Source organism: Ranitomeya imitator, chromosome 1 (genome assembly GCF_032444005.1).
Source record: "Ranitomeya imitator isolate aRanImi1 chromosome 1, aRanImi1.pri, whole genome shotgun sequence".
Taxonomy (NCBI): Eukaryota; Metazoa; Chordata; class Amphibia; order Anura; family Dendrobatidae; genus Ranitomeya; species Ranitomeya imitator.
In genome coordinates this window covers 1057385257-1057408521 of record NC_091282.1, presented here as the reverse complement: position 1 = coordinate 1057408521, position 23265 = coordinate 1057385257, and the positions used below count along the sequence as shown (strand labels likewise).

The following is a 23265-nucleotide window of genomic DNA, read 5'->3' as shown; positions in this document are numbered from 1 at the left end:
GCTGCATTTTTTTTGTCCTTTTCCCCTTATTTGATGCATTTTTGGTGCAGATAAGAACCCGCAATTTGAATGTGTTTTTTTTTATAATACAGGAAAGCTATGATTCTGCACTTAGAAATGTTAGGCTGTGTGCACACAGAGCATTTTTTAAGCATTTTCGTGGCTTTTTTTCCACTGGGAAATGGGCCAAAAAAGTTATGGAATCCTTACGCAAGCTAATTAAATGACAATCCTTGATCAGTAAATTTCCTTTGAGTATTTGCAGTGCGTTTTTTCTGCAGCATGTCAATTCTTTCTGCATTTCTGCAGCGTTTTCCACCCATTGACTTCACTTGAGTCAGTCAAATCTGCAGCAAAAACACAGGTATAAAAATGTTTGTGGATTTGTTGAGTTTTTGCTTGCGGTTTTATGGGCTTCCTATGGTGTTTCCCATGCTGTCGGTCATAGCGCTGCAGGGTAACGCTGTCAGATATCAGCGTGACCCTGCAGCTGTGACAGTTACCTGCAGTAACACTACCGCTGGTAAGACTGTCGGTCACAGCGCTGCAGGGTCATGCTGTCAGATATCAGCGTGACCCCACCGCTATGACTGTGACCCGTAGCAGTTACCTGTGGTAAATAGCTTACCGCAAGTCAGCAGGTGTGGGTTGATGAGACTACTGCTCCCATTTGGGCTACGTCTTTCTGTCACTGATAACAGTGAAAGCAGGTGCCGCTGATAGGAGACGTAGTCTCATCAGCTGGCGCCTGTGCTCACAGTTAAAAAAAAAAAAGAAGTAAAATAATTACATACATATTCAAATAAAACTAAAAAAAATGTACTCACCTAACACCAAATCCCCGATGCCCTTGTCTCCTAGAAAAAATGTAAAATAATAAACCAACATATATTCATCTGTCCGCCATATTCCACATAATCTCGAGTGTCCCACGGAGATTTCACAATGACTCTTAGAGCAGTCATTAACATGACTGCTCTCAAAGGTAGCCAGCAATACACTGACAGGAGGTATTCGCTCCCACAGTGTATCACTGAGCTGCCTTGAGAGAGTTCACTGGAGTTCATCAACTGATCAGCTGCGGTGTTCTCACTTATGGCAATGCTGTGTGAGAACTTTCATGACGTCACATAGCCTTACTGCTCTTTTTTATATGCATGTTTTAAAGGGACACAGTCACCTGGATTTGGAGGGAACAATCTTCAGCCATGGAGGCGGGGTTTTTGGGTTTTTGATTCACCCTTTCCTTACCCGCTGGCTGCATGCTGGCTGCAATATTGGATTGAAGTTCATTCTCTGTCCTCCGTAGTACATGCCTGCACAAGGCAATCTTGCCTTGCGCAGGGGTGTACTATGGAGGACAGAGAATGAACTTCAATCCAATATTGCAGCCAGCATGCAGCCAGCGGGTAAGGAAAGGGTGAATCAAAAACCCCAAAACCCCGCCTCCATGGCTGAAGATTATTCCCTCCAAATCCAGGTGACAGTGTCCCTTTAAAGATTTCACATAAAAGAAAAGAGAGAATAAAGGCACCAAAACCCCACAGTCCAGCAGTATGTTTAGATACACAGGGGGAACAGTTTTCATGAAATCTCTGCCCTCTATGCGTGTAAAGATACTGCTGAATTCTGTAGTCTTGGTGAATTTTTTTCTCTATAGGCTTTTAATGAAAGAAAGCATGAAGAAAAAACATGCTGTTGCATTTTTGAGCACAAAATCAAAGCTTTTCTGTAGCATTAACAAAACGATAAAAACGCAGATTCATGTCTGCATTAAAACTGTATCATATACGCATACATAAAATGAAATAAACATGCAATAATCAGAGAAGATTGTTATTGCATTGTGTGGTACGGACAGCTGCAGAAAAAACGCAGTAGAAAGGATGCACCATTTACGCTACATGTGAACACAGCCTCAGAGTTACATTTCTATTACATTTTTTATGGGCTTAAGAGAGAAAAAATATCAATCACACAATTTTTTTACTCCATTTACCGATCCCTGGAAATAATTTAGTCACTGTGATGTACGGGTTGTTATGATTACAGGACACCAAATATGTCCATGTTATTTGCTGATTTGTGATGTTCATTATTTAAAAAAAAAAAAAACGCATTCAAAATGAGAATATTTACTGTATTTTTCAGACTATAAGACGCACTTTTTTCCTCCAAAAATGTGGAGGAAAATGGGGGTGCCTCTTATAGTCCTTATGTCCCTAATCTTGCTGTTTTGGGGAGGTGGGGGAGTGCCGCAGCCGCGGAGCAGCGGGTCACAGGAGGCTGGAGCTGGCTGCTGCGGTTAACTCCTGTGCCCGCTGCTAAAGAGAAATGAATATTCTCTGCATTCCACCGCCAGCTTCCTGCAGCAGTGACCCTGCCTCCTGGGACCCAGCTCCACTACAGCCACCCCCTCCTCAGTAAGGTACAGTAAAAGTGGAGTATAAAACTCACCACCATATTTTAAAAATTTTTTTTCCTATTTTCCTCCTCAAAATTTGGGGTGCGTCTTATAGTCCTCAAATTACAGTGTATATATACTGTATATATATATACTGATAGAATGATTTTCTTCCAGTGCTAGTCAAATAAATAGTGTTGGTTAAGTACCACTGTCTCCTCATTTTCTGCATTGTTGCCTCCAAGTGACCTGCTAACACTCCATAAACTGGGCCAAACAATGTTTGGAAATCGCAGGGACACTGGTTATTATTGGGTCTTGTGCATACTGACTGTAAATACTGCTGTATGAATCCAGTCTAAGCTTTGCACTCACTGTATAAAAACACATTTTATAATGCAAATCTGCTTAACCCACTTACAGGGAGTCTGTCCGCACAAAAATTATTGTTTAAATCAAGCACAGCCACCTAAAGGGGGACATAGTCCTAATAAAAATCATAATGTTAGTATCCAGATCCTTTATTGCAATTGCATGAAATCAGTCTTCATTCAAATATGCTAATGAGGTGCTTGGTGCCCCCTTAACGTGGCCAGCAGTTCAGTGCCCCTTTACCACCTATCTTCTTTTGCCTCCGGTGATGCCAAAGCTGTCAATCAAAGAAGAATGGGTGGAGATAGATGTAAATCAAGATGGTGGGAAGGTGCACTGATCCACATCCAGGTGGCACTGAAAATTACATAACCATGTTTGGAATGATTCCTGGCAAAATGCAGAAATGGATTCATTTATTTTCTTGCCTTCACCTCAGCAATAACTAAGCTTGTGTCGTTCAGTGCAGCATTATGTATTTCACTGACACTCTCAGAGGAATAATGAAGCGTGACAGGATTCAGAATAATGTTTAACAAAGGCCAAGAGAAAAAACAACTGAGTCAACCCAAGTCATTAACCAGGAGCAGGCACTACTAATTGTGAAGCATTATGTTAATGGATATTAATATGCACATTAAAACCTAGCACACAGCAGACAATATGCCTGGCATGTAGAAAGTGGCAGACATGACAGGAGGTTATTCATGAAAAGGGGAATAAGAAAAGTGGATTTACATTAACAGAATAACCAATTAAGAACACTTAGAAATGTACAGTAATTTCTTAGATTCTTTTACCATTTTAATATAACCCCATACGTGAATATATCAAATATTGTGAAACATCTGTGGGGCCCAAATATCAGCTGCAACAGGCTCTGATCACAACTGATGCCAAAACTGATTCATAAAGGTATTTGTTCTCAGCAGGGTTATTCATCTGGCGTTGGGCATGGCCGGGGGTGAGATGATGAAAAATTGTGATTCAGACTCTGGATCCTCAACAACTGATGCGCCAGACAGGTGGGAACAATCCCATTGAAAACAATTAAATTAGTTCCTCCATCAATTTCTATCTGGCATTTTAGTGAAATGCTGGAAGGAAAATACAATAAGAGATTACCTTTATGTGCAGTTGGACTAAAGGTACCGTCACATTTAGCGACGCTGCAGCGATCTAGACAACGATGCCGATCGCTGCAACGTCGCTGTGTGGTCGCTGGACAGCTGTCACACGGACAGCTCTCCAGCGACCAACGATGCCAAAGTCCCCGGGTAACCAGGGTAAACAGCGCTTAGTAACCTGCTGTTTACCCTGGTTACCAGTGTAAATGTAAAAAAAAAAAAACACTACATACTTACATTCCAGTGTCTGTCGCGTCCCCCGACGTTCTGCTTCCCTGCACTGTAAGCGCTGGCCGTAAAGCAGAGCGGTGACGTCACCGCTGTGCTCTGCTTTACGGCCATCCGGCGCTGACACAGTGCAGGGAAGCAGAACGCCGGGGGACGCGACAGACACCAGAATGTAAGTATGTAGTGTTTGTTTTTTTTACATTTACACTGGTAACCAGGGTAAACATCGGGTTACTAAGCGTGGCCCTGCGCTTAGTAACCCGATGTTTACCCTGGTTACCAGTGAAGACATCGCTGAATCGGCATCACACACGCCGATTCATACATAGTAACATAGTTAGTAAGGCCGAAAAAAGACATTTGTCCATCCAGTTCAGCCTATATTCCATCATAATAAATCCCCAGATCTATGTCCTTCTACAGAACCTAATTGTATGATACAATATTGTTCTGCTCCAGGAAGACATCCAGGCCTCTCTTGAACCCCTCGACTGAGTTCGCCATCACCACCTCCTCAGGCAAGCAATTCCAGATTCTCACTGCCCTAACAGTAAAGAATCCTCTTCTATGTTGGTGGAAAAACCTTCTCTCCTCCAGATGCAAAGAATGCCCCCTTGTGCCCGTCACCTTCCTTGGTATAAACAGATCCTCAGCGAGATATTTGTATTGTCCCCTTATATACTTATACATGGTTATTAGATCGCCCCTCAGTCGTCTTTTTTCTAGACTAAATAATCCTAATTTCGCTAATCTATCTGGGTATTGTAGTTCTCCCATCCCCTTTATTAATTTTGTTGCCCTCCTTTGTACTCTCTCTAGTTCCATTATATCCTTCCTGAGCACCGGTGCCCAAAACTGGACACAGTACTCCATGTGCGGTCTATCTAGGGATTTGTACAGAGGCAGTATAATGCTCTCATCATGTGTATCCAGACCTCTTTTAATGCACCCCATGATCCTGTTTGCCTTAGCAGCTGCTGCCTGGCACTGGCTGCTCCAGGTAAGTTTATCATTAACTAGGATTCCCAAGTCCTTCTCCCTGTCAGATTTACCCAGTGGTTTCCCATTCAGTGTGTAATGGTGACATTGATTCCTTCTTCCCATGTGTATAACCTTACATTTATCATTGTTAAACCTCATCTGCCACCTTTCAGCCCAAGTTTCCAACTTATCCAGATCCATCTGTAGCAGAATACTATCTTCTCTTGTATTAACTGCTTTACATAGTTTTGTATCATCTGCAAATATCGATATTTTACTGTGTAAACCTTCTACCAGATCATTAATGAATATGTTGAAGAGAACAGGTCCCAATACTGACCCCTGCGGTACCCCACTTTTCAGCGATGTCTGCGGGAGATCCAGCGACGTAATAAAGTTCTGGCTTTTCTGCTCCAACCAACGATGTCAAAGCAGGATCCAGATCGCTGCTGTGTGTCAAACACAACGATATCGCTATCCAGGACGCTGCAACGTCACGGATCGCTATCGATATCGTTGTTAAGTTGTTCAGTGTGAAGGTACTTTAAGATGACTACCCAAAATTGTGAAAGTGGTCCTATCAAAGACGATGGCCGGTAAACATAGTCTATGCTGGAAATCTATCCTGGGAAATCCAGTAGTGTTCTAATAATATATATATATATATATATATATATATATATATATACATATATATTAAACTCTCTGTAGTGTTACATATATTAAAGAAAATGACCGCTATATTTAACAAATGAATACATTGTCCAAATGTGGACATAATTACTAATATATAAGCAATATATAAAGATGTAGGTTCTCTGCCTGTACTCGTCACTACAGCTTTTCTCACAGACTGACCCAAGACTTCTGTCCATACAACAGCTGTTGGTGGCGGAGCGTTTGACCATCTGTCCATCAGCTGCCTCCAATTATTCTTTACCACCTCAAGTGTTTTTCAATTGGACAAGGTGATGCTCAGATCTGGTCACATGCTCTTTCAACAGTAGTCATTTTATGGACAGGAAAAGCTTGCAGTCTGTGAGGAAAGCTGTATTAACCCCTTCCCGACCCATGACGCCACGTAGGCGTCATGAAAGTCGGTGCCATTCCGACCCATGACGCCTATGCGGCGTCATGGAAAGATCGCGTCCCTGCAGATCGGGTGAAAGGGTTAACTCCCATTTCACCCGATCTGCAGGGACAGGGGGAGTGGTAGTTTAGCCCAGGGGGGGTGGCTTCACCCCCTCGTGGCTACGATCGCTCTGATTGGCTGTTGAAAGTGAAACTGCCAATCAGAGCGATTTGTAATATTTCACCCATTATAACGGGTGAAATATTACAATCCAGCCATGGCCGATGCTGAAATATCATCGGCCATGGCTGGAAATACTAGTGTGCCCCCACCCCACCCCTCCGATCGCCCCCCCACCTCCCCGATCTGGCCGGTCCACTGCTCCGGCTCCCCTCCGTCCAGTGCTCTGCTCCCCCCCGTGCTCGTGTCCGCTCCCCCCGTGCTCCAATCACCCCCCCGTGCTCCAATCACCCCCCCTGCACTCCGATCCACCCCCCCCGTGCTCCGTTCCACCCCCCGTGCTCCATTCCAGCCCCCCCGTGCTCCGTTCCACGCCCCCCGCGCTCCGTTCCACCCCTCCCGCGCTCCGATTCCCCCCCCCGTGCTCCGATCCCCCCCCCCGTGGTCCCCCCCCACCCTATCATACTTACCGATCCAGCCGTGGTCCCGTCCGTCTTCTCCCGGGCGCCGCCATCTTCCAAAATGGCGGACGCATGCGCAGTGCGCCCGCCGAATCTGCCGGCCGGCAGATTCGTTCCAAAGTGCATTTTGATCACTGAGATATAATCTATCTCAGTGATCAAAATAAAAAAAATAATAAATGACCCCCCCCCCTTTGTCACCCCCATAGGTAGGGACAATAAAAAAATAAAGAAATTTTTTTTTTTCCACTAATGTTAGAATAGGGTTAGGGTTAGGGGTAGGGTTAGGGGTAGGGTTAGGGTTAAGGTTAGGGCTAGGGGTAGGGGTAGGGTTAGGGGTAGGGTTAGGGGTAGGGTTAGGGTTAGGGTTAGGGGTAGGGTTAAGGTTAGGGGTAGGGTTAGGGCTAGGGTTAGGGCTAGGGTTAGGGTTAGGAATGTGCACACGTATTCTGGTCCTCTGCGGATTTTTCCGCTGCGGATTTGATAAATCCGCAGTGCTAAACCGCTGCGGATTTATGGCGGATTTACCGCTTTTTTTCTGCGCATTTCACTGCGGTTTTACAATTGCGATTTTCTATTGGAGCAGTTGTAAAACCGCTGCGGAATCCGCACAAAGAAGTGACATGCTGCGGAATGTAAACCGCTGCGTTTCCGTGCAGTTTTTCCGCAGCATGTGTACAGCGATTTTTGTTTCCCATAGGTTTACATTGAACTGTACACTCATGGGAAACTGCTGCGGATCCGCAGCGTGTGCACATACCTTTAGAATTAGGCTATGTGCACACGGTGCGGATTTGGCTGCGGATTCGCAGCAGTGTTCCATCAGGTTTACAGTACCATGTAAACATATGAAAAATCAAATCCGCTGTGCCCATGGTGCGGAAAATACCGCGCGGGAACGCTGCGTTGTATTTTCCGCAGCATGTCAATTCTTTGTGCGGATTCCGCAGCGTTTTACACCTGTTCCTCAATAGGAATCCGCAGGTGAAATCCGCACAAAAAACACTGGAAATCCGCGGAAAATCCGCAGGTAAAACGCAGTGCCTTTTACCCGCAGATTTTTCAAAAATGGTGCGGAAATATCTCACACGAATCCGCAACGTGGGCACATAGCCTTAGGGTTAGGGTTGGAATTAGGGTTGTGATTAGGGTTAGGGGTGTGTTGGGGTTAGTGTTGTGGTTAGGGGTGTGTTGGGGTTAGGGTTGTGATTAGGATTATGGCTACAGTTGGGATTAGGGTTAGGGGTGTGTTGGGGTTAGTGTTGGAGTTAGAATTGAGGGGTTACCACTGTTTAGGCACATCAGGGGTCTCCAAACGCAACATGGCGCCACCATTGATTCCAGCCAATCTCGTATTCAAAAAGTCAAATGGTGCTCCCTCACTTCCGAGCCCTGACGTGTGCCCAAACAGTGGTTTACCCCCACATATGGGGTACCAGCATACTCAGGACAAACTGCGCAACAATTACTGGGGTCCAATTTCTCCTGTTACCCTTGTGAATCTAAAAAAATGCTTGCTAAAACATAATTTTTGAGGAAAGAAAAATGATTTTTTATTTTCACGGCTCTGCGTTGTAAACGTCTGTGAAGCACTTGGGGGTTCAAAGTGCTCACCACATATCTAGATAAGTTCCTTGGGGGGTCTAGTTTCTAAAATGGGGTCACTTGTGGGGGGTCTCTACTGTTTAGGCACACCAGGGGCTCTGCAAACGCAACGTGACACCCGCAGACCATTCCATCAAAGTCTGCATTTCAAAAGTCACTACTTCCCTTCTGAGCCCCGACGTGTGCCCAAACAGTGGTTTACCCCCACATATGGGGTATCAGCGTACTCAGGAGAAACTGCACAACAACTTTTGGGGTCCAATTTCTCCTGTAACCCTTGGGAAAATAAAAAATTCTGGGCTAAATAATTATTTTTGAGGAAAGAAAACGTATTTATTATTTTCACGGCTCTGCATTATAAACTTCTATGAAGCACTTGGGGGTTCAAAGTGCTCACCACACATCTAGATAAGTTCCTTTCAGGGTCTAGTTTCCAAAATGGGGTCACTTGTGGGGGGTTTCTACTGTTTAGGCACATCAGGGGCTCTGCAAACGCAACGTGACGCCCGCAGAGCATTCCATCAAAGTCTGCATTTCAAAACGTCACTACTTCAATTCCAAGCCCCGGCATGTGCCCAAACAGTAGTTTACCCCCACATATGGGGTATCACCGTACTCAGGAGAAACTGGACAACAAATATTGGGGTCAAATTTCTCCTGTTACCCTTGGGAAAATTAAAAAATTCTGGGCTAAATAATTATTTTTGAGGAAAGAAAACGTATTTATTATTTTCACGGCTCTGCATTATAAACTTCTATGAAGCACTTGGGGGTTCAAAGTGCTCACCACACATCTAGATTAGTTCCTTTGGGGGTCTAGTTTCCAAAATGGGGTCACTTGTGGGGGGTTTCTACTGTTAAGCCACATCAGGGGCTCTGCAAACGCAACGTGACGCCCACAGAGCATTCCATCAAAGTCTGCATTTCAAAACGTCACTACTTCACTTCCGAGCCCCGGCATGTGCCCAAACAGTGATTTACCCCCACATATGGGGTATCAGCGTACTCAGGAGAAACTGGACAACAACTTTTGGGGTCAAATTTCTCCTGTTACCCTTGGGAAAATAAAAAATTGCAGGCTAAAAGATCATTTTTGAGAAAATAATTTTTTTTTTTATTTTCATGGCTCTGCGTTATAAACTTCTGTGAAGCACTTGGGGGTTCAAAGTCCTCACCACACATCTAGATTAGTTCCTTTGGGGGTCTAGTTTCCAAAATGGTGTCATTTCTGGGGGATCTCCAATGTTTAAGCACACAGGGGCTCTCCAAACGTGACATGGTGTCCGCTAATGATTGGAGCTAATTTTCCATTTAAAAAGCCAAATGGCGTGCCATCCCTTCCGAGCCCTGCCGTGCGCCCAAACAGTGGTTTACCCCCACATATGGGGTATCAGCGTACTCAGGACAAACTGGACAACAATATTTGGGGTCCAATTTCTCCCATTATCCTTGGCAAAATAGGAAATTCCAGGCTAAAAAATCATTTTTGAGGAAAGAAAAATTATTTTTTATTTTCATGGCTCTGCGTTATAAACTTCTGTGAAGCACCTGGGGGTTTAAAGTGCTCAATATGCATCTAGATAAGTTCCTTGGGGGGTCTAGTTTCCAAAATGGGGTCACTTGTGGGGGAGCTCCAATGTTTAGGCACACAGGGGGCTCTCCAAACGCGACATGGTGTCCGCTAACAATTGGAGCTAATTTTGCATTCAAAAAGTCAAATGGCGCGCCTTCCCTTCCGAGCCCTGCCGTGTGCCCAAACAGTGGTTTACCCCCACATATGAGGTATCGGCGTACTCGGGAGAAATTGCCCAACAAATTTTATGATCCATTTTATCCTACTGCCCATGTGAAAATGAAAAAATTGAGGCGAAAATAATTTTTTTGTGAAAAAAAAGTACTTTTTCATTTTTACAGATCAATTTGTGAAGCACCTGAGGGTTTAAAGTGCTCACTAGGCATCTAAATAAGTTCCCTGGGGGGTCTAGTTTCCAAAATGGGGTCACTTGTGGGGGAGCGCCAATGTTTAGGCACACAGGAGCTATCCAAACGCGACATGGTGTCCGCTAACGATGGAAATAATTTTTCATTCAAAAAGTCAAATGGCGCTCCTTCCCTTCCGAGCCTTACCATGTGCCCAAACAGTGGTTTACCCCCACATGTAAGGTATTGGTGTACTCAGGAGAAATTGCCCAACACATTTTAGGATCCATTTTATCCTGTTGCCCATGTGAAAATGAAAAAATTGAGGCTAAAAGAATTTTTTTGTGAAAAAAAAGTACTTTTTCATTTTTACGGATCAATTTGTGAAGCACCTGGGGGTTCAAAGTGCTCACTATGCATCTAGATAAGTTCCTTGGGGCGTCTAGTTTCCAAAATGGGGTCACTTGTGGGGGAGCTCCAATTTTTAGGCACACGGGGGCTCTCCAAACGTGACATGGTGTCCGCTAAAGAGTGGAGCCAATTTTTGATTCAAAAAGTCAAATGGCGCTCCTTCCCTTCCAAGCCCTGCCGTGCGCCCAAACAGTGGTTTACCCCCACATATGAGGTATCAGCGTACTCAGGACAAATTGGACAACAACTTTCGTGGTTCAGTTTCTCCTTTTACCATTGGGAAAATAAAAAAATTGTTGCTAAAAGATAATTTTTGTGACTAAAAAGTTAAATGTTCATTTTTTCCTTCCATGTTGCTTCTGCTGCTGTGAAGCACCTGAAGGGTTAATAAACTTCTTGAATGTGGTTTTGAGTACCTTGAGGGGTGCAGTTTTTAGAATGGTGTCACTTTTGGGTATTTTCAGCCATATAGACCCCTCAAACTGACTTCAAATGTGAGGTGGTCCCTAAAAAAAATGGTTTTGTAAATTTCGTTGTAAAAATGACAAATCGCTGGTCAAATTTTAACCCTTATAACTTCCTAACAAAAAAAAATTTTGTTTCCAAAATTGTGCTGATGTAAAGTAAACATGTGGGAAATGTTATTTATTAACTATTTTGTGTCACATATCTCTCTGGTTTAACAGAATAAAAATTCAAAATGTGAAAATTGCGAAATTTTCAAAATTTTCGCCAAATTTCCGTGTTTATCACAAATAAATGCAGAATTTATTGACCTAAATTTACCACTAACATGAAGCCCAATATGTCACGAAAAAACAATCTCAGAACCGCTAGGATCCGTTGAAGCGTTCCTGAGTTATTACCTCATAAAGGGACACTGGTCAGAATTGCAAAAAACGGCAAGGTCTTTAAGGTCAAAATAGGCTGGGTCTTGAAGGGGTTAACAAGAGCAGGAGGAGAATCGGTCATACTTATATACCAGAAGGTGCCAGAAAATCATGTCTCCAACACATCTGTTAAAATAAAGATAAAATGGACAATCCCTTTAAATCAACATTGGTTAATTTTTTTAACCGTGTTTGTGCTTGTAAATTGCCCTAAATCAATACTCTATACCATACTGTCTAGTATTTCTCCTCTTCTGTTAAGCACTAGAGTGATACTGAAGCAAAAGAAAATACAAAGCATGCTTACAAGTAATGTAAGTCCGGATACCGGTGAAATGTATCAGCGCCAAGTTTCTTTAATAGATTATGCTGCAATGACCTGTAAACGATAATTGCAATTGTTATAAATTAACATTTACATTTTTATTACTTTTAAGTGGAACAAAATTAATTCTTATAGTCAGATTATAGTGAATGAAACTGTATATGATAGAGGCAAAAGTGATCTCCTCTCCTAATCTGCACCATGGTACATGGCTAATCATCAGGGCATGCTAAATATGCATTGGGTATTTATTCTAAGACTAAGGGTTAATGAATGAAGAAAAGCCATGTGCACAGACTTTCCATAGGGGTACACATACTACCTAAGCTTCCATATCATGGACTCACAGTCAGTCTGAGGACCCTGTCATTATAGTCTTCTCTCCTAGAAGCAATTATTTAAGCAGAGAATAGATCCATAACATGAATGTATCTGTGTGAAATCTGAGGTACAACATGGGCATATAGTTTGGGTGGCAACAAGATGGATCTGCGAATAGCCATATTTATGAGGCACCTAGGCTACAGTGATGCACCAGAAATGAGAAGAATTGGGTGTTCTAACCAACGGTAACATGTTATCATCAACTGTGAGATAATACCCAAGGCATAATTTGTATTAGTACACTGAATATTCACAGATGAAATGCTTGAGGGACACCGAATAGTAAAAATATACAGTTATTAACAATGAAGAAACTTTAGGTGACTGTGTTCATGTCTGGACCGATGCTCTGTAGTGTACTGGTTTAAGGTGTAACTGTCATTTCAGAAAGCTTCGGAGATGTCATAGGAACATTAATAGATGCTACCAAGATTTCACCACTAGTCTTTAAAGGGAATCGTCAGCAGCACACAATTATGGTTCTAGCCCTCGGTGCACTCTTGGCGTTACAAAACAGTTGAGTGCACCTTCCTACCTATTTGTTTTCCATTTATCTCCTCCCCTTCTTCCCTGAATAACAGCTCTGGATTTACAAAAACTAAAGAAGGGAGGAGACAAATAGAAAACAATTTGGAAGGAAGGTGCACTGAACACCAAATTCTTATGCTTGGTCTGAACAGTTATTCTGTGCTGACAGACTCACTTTATTTTCAAGTAAATTAGATAATTACAAATATTTTATAAAGTATATTTTCACATTTTAGCTACTCTTTATATTTATTTTAATTTTAGAATGTTTCTTTAAATTAAGTTTAAAATTGAACTCATGCTATTTCCACCACACAACCTCCCTACCCTCTCTATCATTATAAATTACATTATGCTTTCCGGTGTTTTACAAGTCCGCTGCCTCAAAGTAACTCTCGACTCTGCCCTGTCCTTCAAACCACACATCTAGCTTATACCACGTCCTGCAGCCTCCAAATAAAAAATATTTCCAAAATCCATACTTTCCTCAACCAATAATCATCTAAAATGTTTGTTCATACCCTCATCATCACCACCTCAACTATTTCAATATTCTCCTGTGTGGCCTCCCAGCTAACACTCTAGCACTCCTCCAGGCCATCTTTAAGGCTTGTGCCACACTTGCGAGTGCAATGCGAGAAACTCAGGCGAGTCTCTCACCTCAATACCCGGCACTGCCGCCGGCGGTTCATACCGGAGGGTTCAGCTGCATAGAAATACATGCAGCCGCACACTCCGGTCCCGAGTGCCGATGGTAGTGTCAGGTATTGAGGCGAGTTTCTCGCATTGCAGTAGCAAGTGTGACACTGGCCTAACACTGCAGATAGATTAATTCACCTCTCACATTGCTACTCCACTCCTTCTCCCCTCTGACAATCCCTTCACTAGCTTACAATTCCCCAGTGAATCCAGTTTAAATTATTAACAATGACTAACAAAGCTGTCCATAATCTGTCTCCTCCATTCATCTCCAAATCAATATCCTGATACCTCCACACACGTAATCTCTGGTTTTTACAAGATCTTCTTTTCTGCTCCACCCTTCTATATCCTTCACCCAACAGTCTCCAAGATTTTTCCTGAACATTCTCCATTTTTGGGAATTCTGTGTCTCAGATTGTTGGAATGTCTTCAAACACAACCTGAAAACTAATCTCTTAAAATATGTTCCACCCTGCAATAACTCCACTGCCATTTCACTACCACCAGAGATGCTGGTGCTAACCCCAACCTATTGTCCCCTTCCCCATTACCCTGTAGATTGTAAGCCTATAAGGGCAGGGTCCTCTGTTCCAGTCTGTCACTGTTACCATTTGTTCCCTGTAATTTATATATGAATCTTCTATGTAAACCCTTTTCACATGTACAGCACTAGGGACTTAATAGTGATTTATAAGTAAATAATAATAATAATAATAATAGTATTGTGTAGTAAGGAACGTTTAATTAGTGTGCATCAGAGCTCCTCTCTGTGAGATGTTAATGAAGCTGCATATAAGCGCACTTTTGCCTGTGTGCGCACATAAACTATATTAATAATGAGAAAAAACTCTTATATTCACTACAATACACTGGTGCTTTTAGAAGCCTACCTGTGCTTCTATGTCTCTGTGGTCTAGCGTGCTCTCCTGGGTTGCACACAAAGTTAGAGACACAAGATTGAGCTGTCTTGGATCCACCCAAGGCGGTGAATCAGCTGTCCGCAGACTGTGTAGACAGCGTGGTGGCCACTCACGTCTGTCTTCACATTAGTCTGTACAAGTCTGCTCTCCTGTGCTCGTGTGACATCACTAAGGCCACTGGCTTTCCTTCACGCAGATGGAAAGAAAGCCTGTCTGTTCATCCAACATGTTTCTGAGGTTCCGACCTCCTTTGTCAGGGATCAAGCACTGATCCAGAACAGTTGATTCACTGCCTTGGGTGGATCCAGGGCAGCCGAATCATCTCATGTCGTCTCTCTACCTTCCGGTGCAACTCGGAAGAGCATGCTAGTCCACAGACACATAGAAGCACAGGTAGTCTTCTATAACCAGTGTATTGTAGCACATATAAGAATTTATTCTAATATAGTAGTGTGTAGTAGTTATTATGTTTGGATATCAGACACACAAATATAAAATCAAATAACCTTCAGGTTACTGGACACAAATATTTCAATGCGGTAATTCATATACTCAAAGGGCATGTTTTGACTAAACCAAATATAAAAAAGTGTAAATTGTTTTTCTTATCCAGATAAACAGAAAGGCCTGCTTTACTCACAACATGGTCACATTTGAGGAGACAGAAGGGACACTTCGTAATTTGGCTCCATCACAGTCAAGTTCTAATCCACGGCACAAACACTGCGTTGGCACTTCCCCAAGCACTGGATCAAAAGAAATAGAAACATGAGAGAAGAGAATGGCAGGGTGGCATTGAAAGGTCACCTAGCACCATACTCTGCTTCCAAGGGCTTCATGAATGGTCTCTTCTAATTGTCGGTAACAGCAATGACATATTCTTGAGATGACGGTACTGTCTAGTGCAAATTGTTCAAGTATTATTCATTAAAATATGTTTGGATACATGTCAAATGCAAGACTCCCAACATAAAAACGCTTCATAATTTTTGCTTTGTGTCCTTTACTAAGAAGCAAAGGAGCATTAGGTCAGCAGTGGATAGAGATGTATCACCAGCTGAGACCAATGGTGAAAAGAGTAGCAGCCAAGTTTTCAATATATAACGGTGTGTTGGAAATATCCTTTGGTGATTTTATTTTATTTTTTAAACTTTCAATGTAAAATGTAATGGCCCCATAGGGTTTGGCAGTATTCTCTTGTTAGTGATACATGATGTCCTGATGTCAGTGATACATGATGTCATTTATAAAGATACATATACTTATTTTCTATAGGACCCTCATGGGACTAAACATTCCCGGATTATTCTTGCCACAGATTATCAAAAATTGTGGTGTCTAAACCCCAAGACCAGTGTCTATCAACAAAATAACTGTACTACTAGAGGACTTTGCTAAAAACTCGGACCCTTTTATTCTAGTGATCACTTGGACTCCCACCAGTCAACATAGTCTATTCTTAGTACTGGATACACAATGAATACTCTATATATCTTTCCATGCATAACAAGTTTTAACCAGGGTTTAAAAAAGCCATAAAAGCACAATATAATTATCTTGATGTATTTTAACAAAATAGGCAACTATGATCACGCATTAATTACTGCTGTTATGTTTTTCATTACCAGTGAAAGGTTTGGACACACATATTCATGCAATGGTTTTCCATGTTCTTATTGGAATGTGCACATTGTAGATTCAGACTGAAGGCAGCAAAACCATGAATGCATACATATGGAAACAAGGAGAAAAGAAATATGTGAAGCAAACAAGAATATGTGCTATATCTTAGATTCTTCAAAGTATCTCCCTTTTACTCTGATGACAGATTTTTTTTACTTCTTTTACTTCTTTGGCATTCCCTCAGGGTACTTCATCAGGTGGTCACCCAGAATTGTTTCAAGTGGAGAGGCATGACTCGTTGAGAGTTAATTTGACAAATCACTCGCCTTCAGAGAGTGTTTGCTACTATCAGGTGTGTTTTACAGAGACAGTGGTAGTACACAGTTCCATACAGTGCCGAGTTTTATTCCACAACTGTTCAAAGCCAGAGTATGGCAATAACTGCTCAAAGTAAAGAGAAATAACCGTGTGCCAATACTTTAACCCCTTTCTGCCATCAGACGTACTATTGCGTCCATGGGGGGTGGGCCCTACTTCCCAAGGACGCAATAGTACGTCATATGCGATCGGCAGCGCTCACGGGGGGAGCGGCGCCGATCGCGGCCGGGTGTCAGCTGCCTATCGCAGCTGACATCCGGCACTATGTGCCAGGAGCGGTCACGGACCGCCCCCGGCACATTAACCCCCGGCACACCGCGATCAAAGATGATCGCGATGTGCCGGCGGTGCAGGGAAGCACCGCGCAGGGAGGGGGCTCCCTGCGGGCTTCCCTGAGACCCCCGCAGCAACGCGATGTAATCGCGTTGCTGCGAGGGTCTTGCCGCCCTCCCTCCCTGCTCCAGGTCCCGGATCCAAGATGGCCGCGGATCCGGGTCCTGCAGGGAGGGAGGTGGCTTCACAGAGCCTGCTCAGAGCAGGCACTGTGAAGCCTGCACTGCTGCATGTCAGATCAGTGATCTGACAGAGTGCTGTGCAAACTGTCAGATCACTGATCTGTGATGTCCCCCCCTGGGACAAAGTAAAAAAGTAAAAAAAAAAATTTCCAAATGTTTAAAAAAAATTAAAAAAAAATATTCCTAAATAATGAAAAAAAAAAAAAAATATTCCCATAAATACATTTCTTCATCTAAATAAAAAAAAAAAAAAAACAATAAAAGTACACATATTTAGTATCGCCGCATCCGTATCGACTCGCCCTATAAAACTGGCACACTAGTTAACCCCTTCAGTAAACACCGTAAGAAAAAAAAAAAAAAAACGAGGCAAAAAACGACGCTTTATTATCATACCGCCGAACAAAAAGTGGAATAACACGTGATCAAAAAGACAGATATAAATAACCATGGTACCGCTGAAAGCGTCATCTTGTCCCGCAAAAAACGAGCCACCATACAGCATCATCAGCAAAAAAATGAAAAAGTTATAGTCCTGAGAATAAAGCGATGCCAAAATAATTATTTTTTCTATAAAATAGTTTTTATCGTATAAAAGCGCCAAAACATAAAAAAATGATATAAATGAGATGTCGCTGTAATCGTACTGACCCGAAGAATAAAACTGCTTTATCAATTTTACCAAACGCGGAACGGTATAAACGCCTCCCCCAAAAGAAATTCATGAATAGCTGGTTTTTGGTCATTCTGTCTCACAAAAATCGGAATAAAAAGCGATCAAAAAATGTCACGTGCCCGAAAATGTTACCAATAAAAACGTCAACTCGTCGCGCAAAAAACAAGACCTCACATGACTGTGTGGACCAAAATATGGAAAAATTATAGCTCTCAAAATGTGGTAACGCAAAAAATATTTTTTGCAATAAAAAGCGTCTTTCAGTGTGTGACGGCTGCCAATCATAAAAATCCGCTAAAAAACCCGCTATAAAAGTAAATCAAACCCCCCTTCATCACCCCCTTAGTTAGGGAAAAATAAAAAAATGTATTTATTTCCATTTTCCCATTAGGGCTAGGGTTAGGGCTAGGGTTAGGGCTAGGGTTAGGGCTAGGGTTAGGGTTAGGGCTAGGGTTAGGGCTAGGGTTAGGGTTAGGGCTAGGGCTAGGGCTAGGGCTAGGGTTAGGGCTAGGGTTAGGGCTAGGGTTAGGGTTAGGGCTAGGGCTAGGGTTAGGGTTAGGGCTAGGGTTAGGGCTAGGGTTAGGGCTAGGGTTAGGGCTAGGGCTAGGGTTAGGGTTGGGGCTAGGGTTCGGGCTAGGGTTAGGGCTAGGGTTAGGGCTACAGTTAGGGTTGGGGCTAAAGTTACAGTTAGGGTTTAGATTACATTTACAGTTGGGAATAGGGTTGGGATTAGGGTTAGGGGTGTGTCAGGGTTAGAGGTGTGGTTAGGGTTACCGTTGGAATTAGGGTTAGGGGAGTGTTTGGATTAGGGTTTCAGTTATAATTGGGGGGTTTCCACTGTTTAGGCACATCAGGGGCTCTCCAAAAGCGACATGGCGTCCGATCTCAATTCCAGCCAATTCTGCGTTGAAAAAGTAAAACAGTGCTTCTTTCCTTCCGAGCTCACCCGTGTGCCCAAACAGGGGTTTACCCCAACATATGGGGTATCAGCGTACTCAGGACAAATAGGACAACAACTGTTGGGGTCCAATTTCTCCTGTTACCCTTGGGAAAATACAAAACTGGGGGCTAAAAAATAATTTTTGTGGGAAAAAAAAGATTTTTTATTTTTACGGCTCTGCGTTATAAACTGTAGTGAAACACTTGGGGTTCAAAGTTCTCACAACACATCTAGATAAGTTCCCGGGGGGGTCTAGTTTCCAATATGGGGTCACTTGTGGGGGGTTTCTACTGTTTAGGTACATTAGGGGCTCTGCAAACGCAATGTGACGCCTGCAGACCATTCCATCTAAGTCTGCATTCTAATGGCACTCCTTCCCTTCCGAGCCCTCCCATGCGCCCAAACAGTGGTTTCCGCCCACATATGGGGTATCAGCGCACTCAGGACAAATTGGACAACACATTTTTGGGTCCAATTTCTCCTGTTACCCTCGGGAAAATACAAAACTGGGGGCTAAAAAATAATTTTTGTGGGAAAAAATTTTTGTTTTATTTTTACGGCTCTCCATTATAAACCTCTGTGAAGCCCTTGGTGGGTCAAAGCGCTCACCACACATCTAGATAAGTTCCTTAGGGGGTCTACTTTCCAAAATGGTGTCACTTGTGGGGGGTTTCAATGTTTAGGCACATCAGTGGCTTTCCAAACGCAACATGGCATCCCATCTCAATTCCTGTCAATTTTGCATTGAAAAGTCAAACGGCGCTCCTTCCCTTCCGAGCTCTCCCATCCGCCCAAACAGTGGTTTACCCCCACATATGGGATATCAGCTTACTCAGGACAAATTGTACAACAACTATTGGGGTCCAATTTCTTCTCTTACCCTTGGAAAAATAAAAAATTGGGGGCGAAAATATAATTTTTGTGAAAAAATATGATTTTTTATTTTTACGGTTCTACATTATAAACTTCTGTGAAGCACTTGGTGGGTGAAAGAGCTCACCACACCTCTAGATAAGTTCCTTAGGGGGTCTACTTTCCAAAATGGTGTCACTTGTGGGGGGTTTCAATGTTTAGGCACATCAGGGGCTCTCCAAACGAAACATGGCGTCCCATCTCAATTCCAGTCAATTTTGCATTGAAAAGTCAAATGGCGCTCCTTCGCTTCCGAGCTGTGCCATGCGCCCAAACAGTGGTTTACCCCCACATGTGGGGTATTGGCGTACTCAGGACAAATTGTACAACAATGATTGCGGTCCATTTTCTCCTGTTACCCTTGGTAAAATAAAACAAATTGGAGCTGAATTAAATTTTTTGTGAAAAAAAGTTAAATGTTCATTTTTATTTAAACATTCAAAAAATTCCTGTGAAGCACCAGAAGGGTTAATAAACTTCTTGAATGTGGTTTTAAGCACCTTGAGGGGTGTAGTTTTTAGAATGGTGTCACACTTGGGTATTTTCTATCATATAGACCCCTCAAAATGACTTCAAATGAGATGTGGTCCCTAAAAAAAAATGGTGTTGTAGAAATGAGAAATTGCTGGTCAACTTTTCACCCTTATAACTCCCTAACAAAAAAAAATTTTGGTTCCAAAATTGTGCTGATGTAAAGTAGACATGTGGGAAATGTTACTTATTAAGTATTTTGTGTGACATATCTCTGTGATTTAATTGCATAAAAATTCAAAGTTGGAAAATTGCGAAATTTTCATAATTTTCGCCAAATTTCCGTTTTTTTCACAAATAAACGCAGGTACTATCAAAGAATTTTTACCATTGTCATGAAGTACAATATGTCACGAGAAAACAATGTCAGATTCACTGGGATCCGTTGAAGCGTTCCAGAGTTATAACCTCATAAAGGGTCAGTGGTCAGAATTGTAAAAATTGGCCCGGTCATTAACGTGCAAACCACCCTTGGGGGTAAAGGGGTTAAGAAGTGAAGGTCAATCACTTCGGAAAATTGCTAGAACCTTGAAGACATCTTTAGGTGCAATCATGAAAACCAGTAATCTCTATGATGAAGCTGAGGATCATTCCAGGAAAGGAAGATTAATAGTCACCCGCAAAGGATAAATTCATTTGAGTTACCAGCCTCAGAAACTGCCAATCGACAGCGCTTCAGAAAACAGCCCTTATTAATGATGCACAGACATTAGGCAGCAAATACATCTCAACATAAACTGACCAGAACAGTCAAGCGAGAAGAAAGAATAATTGGTCAAATTGCTGCAAAGACACAAAGAGAAATGTTTGAGCCAAACAACACAAGGACTAAATATTAGATTAGTGGAAATCTGTACTGTGGTCTGATAAATCTAAAGGTGAATTTTTATTACAACTGCCATGTCTTTGTGAGCTATAGAAAAGATTAGCAAATGATTTGAACATGGACCAACTGTGCTACATGGAGTAGTGGGTGCTTTCCTGATGACACTGTTGGTAATTTATTTCAAATTTCACAATTAACCATTATGGCTAACACAGTATTCTGCAACAACATGCCATAATTTATGGTTGCCCTTAGTATTGCATCAGGGCAATGATGCAGAATATATCTCCAGACTACATAAGGACTGTGTGAACAAGAATATGAAGAATGAAGTGTTAGGCATCAGGATTCTCCTACTGCGCGGAATAGATCCCAAGCATCATCTGGTGTTGTGGTCTCCTGTTCTGGCCCGGCCGCTGGGATTGCTGCTCAGCACAGATGTCGGACCCAGCGTCCTGCTCAGGCTCGGGGTATACGTTGCTGCTGGCTCTCCAGCCAAGTCTATGGTAATCAGTGATACACAGGTGCAGCCTTGTGCTCTGGAGTCTAAGTCCAGAGATCTCCTTACTGAGCATGTCCATGATGTGGCGTCTTCTCATTGGTGGTCAGACGTTAACTGCTCTGGTGATGTGGAGGCTCCGGATTGGTGCACGCGGACACGCTAGTATCATTTATGTTTGGTGTGTGTGGGTGGATACTCCACCACTATGTGCATAGACAGACACACACAGATGTGCAGACAGACCCTGTACACGTTGGCAGGCAGGTTGCACACTTATGCGGTTTCGTACCTTTTGCTCAAAGCCTGAGTCTCTAGTCAGCTACATGCTTAGGGTGCTGGTCAGGCACAGGTTCAGTAGTGTCAGGACTGGGGTAACTAGCCACTTGGCTTAGCATCTGTTTCGTACATGTGCGTGATTGGCACAGTTCAGTTACAGAGCAAGCTCAACCCTTATGCTATATTTCTCTGTCAAGTCAACAGGGTATTGTACCTAGCGTCATATGAATTCTTTCTCTTGGTTTAGCATCTGCTTCATTCATGTGTGTGGTTAGCACAGTTCAGTTGCAGATCAAGCTATCGCTACATGCTTTCATCCCTGTGACGTTTAACAGGGTATAATATTTAGCAAACTCGGAGCTGTGCCTCTCTGTGAAGTTAACAGAGCTAGGTATTCTACGTCCTGTTCCTACTGTGTGGAGTTAACACAGTGTGTTAACGGTAATGCTCGCTGTTTTGTTCTGTCATTGTTCACACTAGCAGCAGTTATACATCTCTGCACGGTGGACCCCGGGTTGCGATTGCACTTTAATTTATATTTTATTTTAGTGCAATCCACCAACTCTAACATGAAGTACTGCATCAGATGACATGACTGCCGCAATCACCTGACTGTAACCCAATTAAGATGGATGGATGAGTAGGAGCACAGAGTGAAGGCAAAGCAGTCAACAAGTGCTCAGCACCTTTGGGAACTCTTTCAAAACTGTTGAACAACCACAGGGCTATCACAAGCAATTTCAGGACCCCATGCTAGCTAAATTTTCAGGCCCCCTTGAGACTCTTACCAGGTTCCACCCCAGCTTCGCCTTCACCCCTTGAACTTTCCACAGTCCCACCGCCCACTCTTGCAAAAACTCCATTTCTGCACCATGTCCTCACCACACATTAACATGTGCACCATGTCCTCACCACCATATCACATATATAGCCATCAGCTTTTGTTCTGGCCAAAAGATTTTTTCAGCCTGCCACCATGACAAGGTAGACTCTTTTCACAAAGTCCTTTTCTACTCTAACCTATTAAAAAATTCTTAAAATAGCCAATACTCTTTTTTTAAAATCATCAATAATACCACATATAAGGAACAAATACCGTCACACCATGGTCAGACCACATATTACCACCACACTGTGACCAAATAATACCACATAGAAGGGAGAAATACCACCACACCATTACCAGACCACATATTACCACTACATAGTGACTGAATACCACCACATACAATGGACACATACCGCCACACCATGATCCGATCACATATTACAACACATAGTGATCAAATAACAACACATAAAAGGGACAAATAACACAACACAATGACCAGATCGCATATTACAACACATAGTGATTGAATAAAACCACATACAAGCAAAAAATACAGCCATATCATGACCCGACCACATATTACCACCACATAGTGACAGAATAATACCACATACAAGGGAAAAATACCTCCACACCATGACCAGATCACATTTTATACCACATAATGACTGAATAATATCACATACAAGGGACAAATACTGCCACACCATGGCCAGATAACATTTTACCACCTCATAGTGACTG

The 23265-nt window shown here is 42.7% G+C and overlaps 1 protein-coding gene and 1 long non-coding RNA gene across 4 annotated transcripts in view; one reads left to right on the top strand and one right to left on the bottom strand.

The window, feature by feature from the left end:
- Nucleotides 1-15464, top strand: part of LOC138656849 (uncharacterized) — a 36782-nt gene extending 21318 nt beyond the window's left edge. For both annotated transcript variants that reach the window (XR_011316979.1, XR_011316980.1), the window contains one exon: nt 15124-15464. This is a non-coding gene — a long non-coding RNA (uncharacterized lncRNA). The remainder of the gene's footprint in view (nt 1-15123) is intronic.
- Nucleotides 1-23265, bottom strand: part of RXFP1 (relaxin family peptide receptor 1) — a 578825-nt gene that overhangs the window by 146825 nt on the left and 408735 nt on the right. For both annotated transcript variants that reach the window (XM_069744133.1, XM_069744134.1), the window contains 2 exons: nt 15151-15256; nt 11959-12030 (listed from right to left, as the gene is read on the bottom strand). In XM_069744133.1, the coding sequence (XP_069600234.1) occupies nt 11959-12030; nt 15151-15256 (178 nt within the window). The remainder of the gene's footprint in view (nt 1-11958; nt 12031-15150; nt 15257-23265) is intronic.